The 5,817-nt window shown below is 42.4% G+C and overlaps 1 protein-coding gene across 1 annotated transcript in view; it reads right to left on the bottom strand.

The window, feature by feature from the left end:
* The window catches only part of LOC109379198 (aldehyde oxidase 2-like), a 110,991-nt gene that overhangs the window by 83,207 nt on the left and 21,967 nt on the right, over positions 1 to 5,817 (bottom strand). Inside the window, exon 4 of the mRNA XM_019635608.1 lies at positions 1,885 to 2,036. Within this exon, the coding sequence (XP_019491153.1) occupies positions 1,885 to 2,036 (152 nt within the window). The remainder of the gene's footprint in view (positions 1 to 1,884; positions 2,037 to 5,817) is intronic.

Below are 5,817 nucleotides of genomic sequence, written 5' to 3'. Positions count from 1 at the left end.
TGGTATAGGCTGCAGCCACTGCTGTAGTGGGTTGCCATGGACTACTGTGTGTGGCTGGCAGCCAGCGTGAGCGGCCACAACTAGAATGAAGAACAAAAACAGCAACTTGTCTACCTGTCTGTTCCCTTTCCCCGATTCCCCAACGCTGTTCTCCTCTCCCCAATTCCCCAATAAAATCTTAAAAAAAAAAAAGAAAACAGATGTTGGGAAAGGCAACCTTTTCCTATGACACATATTCTTCCTGAACCTGGAGAATTTGGTTTCCCTCTAGGGCAGGGTACATGCAAAACATAAGCCTCTATTACATAACCCCCTTCCTAGGGTCTGGAAGGGCCTTAAGGGAGTGGCTAGTGCTGAAGAGCTTAGCTCCTATTTCACTATTAAATCAACATACTATAAGAAACTCTGGGGAAATTTAATCCTCTCTAAATAGGCGTTAACTTAATATCCTTTAAACCATTGCTAAGAGCAGAGAGAACAAGGGCCAAGGGGGTTGACTGGGGACAGAGTTCTACTAGTTTTCATAATCACAGCTGGCCTAAGTTTTAAGGCAAACATACACACGGCCAAGACTTTGATTAAAAAAAAGGGTTCAGTTCTTTCGTAAGAAGGTCAGCAGAGTGACTTCTGGGTCCGCATTCCTCTCTATTACCTGTGTTAGAAACAAAAACGGGATTATTATGGGGACAGAATCAGTGACCCATTGGAATGACGGCCATGGCCTACTGGATTTGGGGATTGGGGTATAATATTAGGTCCCTAATTGTGGTCCATTTCTACAAAATTTAGGGGATTGGATGTATTTAATCAGACTGGTTAAGAAGATTTTGGAGTCACTGACTTTTTTTTTTAAGCCATAGAGCTTATTCCTTTAAGTTATAACCTCAAATGCTTATCAGAGCGGTTATGGAAATGAATGGAGTGGGCTGGGTGTAACTGGAAGCTCATGCCCTACTTTGCACAGCGGATGAGGGACGGTCCCTACTCAGCTCTGAGCAAGACTGCAGCCACGCAGGAATGACTATCTTCCCACTTTTCATGAGAAGCTGAATAAAATCTCGGTTTTAAAAAATATGAGATTTCCTCAAACTCATAGATACAGAGAACATTTTGATGGTTGCCCGATAAAAGGGGGTTTGTGGCGCTGGGGGAAAAAAGGAGAAGGGATTAAGAAGTACAAATTGGCAGTTACAAAATAGTAATGGGGATGTAAACTATAGTATAGGGAATACAGTCAATAATATTTTAATAACCATGTATGGTATCAGATGGGTACTAGATTTATTGGGGTGATAACTTCACAAGTAATATAAATGTCTAATCGCTATGCTGTATACCTGAAACTAATATAATATTGTATGTCAATTGTAATTGAAAAGTAAAAAGTTATTTAAGAAAAGGCTGTTAAAATTTTTTTAAATATAAAATTTCCTAATTTTTAAACATTGACAACTAATTAAAAACCATGTGGGCTTTTAGCCAAAACTTGTCTAGGGACTGATCCCTCAATTTTTAATTTCTGTCTTTTTTTTTNAGTCTGGAGTAGCAAAGGCTACCCTCCTTACTTTAGGTTCTATACTTTTGTTAATGCAGCCTAAAACTAAATTAGGTTTCTTGACAGTCTTATTGTAAAATTAGCAAAACCATGAAGTTCTTTCCCACCTAGATTGATACTTGGCTCTTCTATTAAACTTGACTTAGAATCCTTCTTTAAATATGTTATTAAATAATGTTTGTTAAATATTAAATATTTATTTACTGTGCCTATCGTTTGGATTGGCGGAGGCCTTTTTGCATGTGAATTCTGCAAAATGCCTATTTCAATATTTCAGTGAGATTAAGAAATAGATACAGCGTGCCTAATGATAGGCCTAAAGAACATACTGCCATATTCCGGATCTGCTGGCCCGCCAGGCTCTTCAGGTGTTTCAGGAGGGCTCGGTATGTCTGAGTTTTCTCCTCTGGGAGCTCAGAAACCTTCTCCGCCAAGATGTCCTTCACCTGGGCGAGACTGCAGCCAGCACCTATTGTCAGTCCTGGAAAGCAAATTGTTTATATAGGTGACATGGAAGGGGCAGCTGAATTGTAGTCATGGCACCAGGGCCTTAGTGTTTGGCTAGGCTTTCTGCGCTGGCCTCACAGAGGGTCACTGTGTACCTCCAAACAGCACAGATGCCTCCCTCCCAGATCAATTAAATCAGAATCTTGGCATAGGGGTTTTTCACAGTCTCCCCAGGTAGTTCTCCTGTGCAGCCGGGTTAGGAACCCCTGGGCTGGTCTACACTTTTCTTTGACCAAATGCAAGGGAATAGAGGCTAGAGAGAAGGAATGATAGTAACAACTAGCAGGTAGCAGACCCTACTAGAACTTTCCATGACCCCCTCCTGACTGACCACAGTGCAAAGATGTTTTGTAATTAACGGGGAGAAATTTGATGGCATTAAAATAGTGACAAATGTCTTTCAATTACCTAGGTCATTGTCTAAAATCAATAATGCTTTGACTGCTGATATGTACCCCTACAAGTAGTCTTTATACATAAATTCATCAACAACCAGTTTCGTGAGGGGCTCTGACCAATCAGAATGAACACAGCCCATTTGAGGAGCTGCCCTAGGTATTATGCTGGGTGTTGTTGGTGTGGGGACATTGGGGTTCCCCAGGGAGAGAGGCCAGGGAGCAATGAAAGAGCATCCAGGAAGATTGGGGCGATGCGATTTGCTACCTGGCAAGGAAGTAATTCAAAATTTTAACAACCACTGCAGCCATAGTTGTGATTATCGGCATGTTATTAGTACCTGCCTTGGGGTTTCTCTGTAGCAGGGATGCAAAGGGTTCAAATCAATCTTTGAAAGTGAAGAAGTCACCCAAACCATCAGGAGATGACTTAGTTGGCCATTTAAAATTAATCCTTTACTCATTATCAGGTTCAGAATGTTTCCTTATATTCCTAGTTTGCTCTGAATTTATATTATAAATGGGTGTTGAATTTTTATTAAATGCGTTTTCTCCATCTATTTAGGTGATCACGAGATTTTTCTCTTTTACTATGTTAATGTGATGAAGTAAATGATTTTCATTTTTTTAAACTGAGCCATCCTGCCACCTGTTGGCAGCTCAGTGGCAGCTCAGCTTGGTCCGGGCATCAAACCGCTGTTGCTCAGAGCTCAAACTCTTGAGCGAGCTCTTAACCAACTGAGTCACTCAGCCGCCTCAAGTAAATGATTTTTTTAATGTAAAATCTTTCTTATATTCCCGAAAGGCTACTTGGTCATGAAAAATAAAAAATTAATCCTTCACTTCTCTGGGGCTTGTAGGATGAACCACTAACACGTAGCGTCTGATTTGATCACTTCCAGGACTGAGTTCTAACTGTAGTTAGTCTCGTTTTATCAGGTTGCAAGCTGGGCTTTGAATTTTCTTCTGTGGATTAATCTTTGAGAGTATTTCACCCCCCACATAGCTTTATTTTAATCAACATTGAAAATGTACTTGGCACAATTCTTCCCCCATCTCTGCCAACGTACCCACATAACACCCTCCCACCGCCACTTCAATACTCCCAGCTAACCTAATTGATTATGGAAACCACTAGCTGCCCCTTATTATCCTCACTCTAAGCAAATGTTGCCAAAAAGCGACTAAACTGTTCCTCCTTCCTGGAATGTCTCAACCTAGAGGCCTCAACCTGTTTCTCCTTCAGCATCTCATAAAAGGCACTCGTCTGGAACAGGGGACCCCACCCCAGACCCAGCAGCTATCTGTTGCTTCCTATCACCACAGGCTCCACTGGAGCTTGGTCTTAAACTTGTGGAAAAATCCTGGGCTTATCTTTGCCCACAGTAGAGCTGGGAAGACCAATCTGGCTTCACACAATTCTTCCTACCCTATAGACCCAGAGTCTTATTAGTAGGGAAGAAATTAGAAACAAAAAGACTATTATTACTATTATTATCTTTTTTAAGGTCAGAAGCATCACACAGATCAACAGGACCATCTCTTATTTGACATAAGTAGAAAAGGGCAGTTCAGGCCCAGAGGGGAATAAAATGTCAGTCAGCTGTCCGCTCTATTGCCTGAGTCCTCATAAGTACAGATTTCAAACTCAGGTTGAGGCCGGACGATCCATTTGGGGGCTTTCATTAGGCTATTTCCAATGCTCACATTACCCCCTCACTTTGTGTTAGGCATGGCACCACTGTACTGAGAAAATTCTTTTTACTGTGCTTCTATTCATATTTTATTCCATCTTTGGTCACAAAACCTAGTCCAATGGAATTTAAAAGAGCTTTAACTTGGTTTGATTCTCAGAACATGGATTTTGTTTCAATTCTGCGCTTCTCAGAGTTCATGGGTCTATGGGATAAAGATGCAGTGACTTTCTGGACTGCAGCGACTTACTCTACTAAAGGTTTTGAGGAAAAAAATGTACACCGAACGAAACATGTATGTGATATGCATTAGCATGTTACATCTAAAGAAACACAAGCCATCACAAAAATTTACTTCCTGGGGGGTTACTTGTGGGGTTAGGGGCCCATTTGGCTCCAGTGTACCCCTGCCCTGCCAGTGTCCGTCACTGTTTTGGGCCTTAGCAAGTTTGAGAATCCGGGGCAATGTCCCTGGAGGCCACTAGAGGGCACTCACAGCTTAGTTTTAGGAGGCCGGTGAAAGGCACTGGGTTTATTTCCTATCTGGCTCTACTTTGCTTGCAGAGTCCAAAATGAGCAAAACAGTCAATTGGACAGGTCTTGGGGTGGGCCTCGGGGACAGAGAATGGCAGTAACAAAGGAGCTCTGATTTGGAAGTGGGAGATGTGTGGCTTGGTCACCAGCCAGTTTAGAGACCTTGGGCAAGTCCACTTCCCGTTTGCCTCTCTGCTTCCTCATCTATAAAATGAGGGCCTGGAGACACATTAAGGATTTGGATTATGTCCTGAGGAGCCCTCTCAGGGGCAGATATAGGGAGCTTAGTGACAGGGGGAGCTAAAAAGTCTTCTCCCTCCTTTAAAGAGATCAGCTTATTTTCATTTACTTCTTTAACTTAAGATTTATTTGAGGACAGCATTGTGGTGCTAAATAGAAGTTTAAAAACCCTGGCCTAAATGGTGCCTGGGACTCAGATTAAGGGATGGGCTTCCTTGTCTTCACCTGTTTAAACTCGTTGTTTATACTCCCAATTCACCCAGTTTTATTATTTCCTCTCCCTCTTCTTTCTGTAAGTACCAAGATTTCAGGTAAATTTAAGCACATTGCCCTCATTTTCTGAGTGTCAGTCAGGTGTGCTACCTGAATTGTCCCAAGAAGGGGGTCCCTTGCTTTGCAAATGGGTGAGGTGAGGCCAGGGAAGGGCAGGCTTGTTGGTCTGCAGCACAGTTTAAGTTTGGCTGATGATGACCCCTGCTCACCACTGACCCCCACAAATGCGTGGTAGCTTATAAGTCAGTCTTGACTGCAGCTTTCAGTTCAGTCAATCTCTTTGTTGGCTAAGTTAAGAAAGTCATTATTACCACTGCATCCCACATTCTAGTTTCTGACCAAGTCTTTCATTCTTTTTTTCCCATTGAGTCATTGACTGAGCATGTGCAGTGCTCATATACATGTACTTACGTGCTAGAAGCTCTGGGGGATCAGGAAAGGAGTAAAATAAGGTTCTTTTTGTCAAAGGATTGCCGTACAAGGTCTTGCATGTTTCCTTCCTACTTTGTGAGTGCCATCTTGCCTGATGATATCTGCACATGGTGTGCTCTTAAGGGTGTTGCAAGTGACTGCGGGTGGTGCTTGCCCAGGTAGGTCTTTTCCCCACTTGGCCTCTTGT

The sequence above is a fragment of the Hipposideros armiger genome, unplaced genomic scaffold, assembly GCF_001890085.2.
Source record: "Hipposideros armiger isolate ML-2016 unplaced genomic scaffold, ASM189008v1 scaffold_23, whole genome shotgun sequence".
NCBI classification, from domain to species: Eukaryota; Metazoa; Chordata; class Mammalia; order Chiroptera; family Hipposideridae; genus Hipposideros; species Hipposideros armiger.
This window is presented reverse-complemented; position numbering and strand designations above follow the sequence as displayed.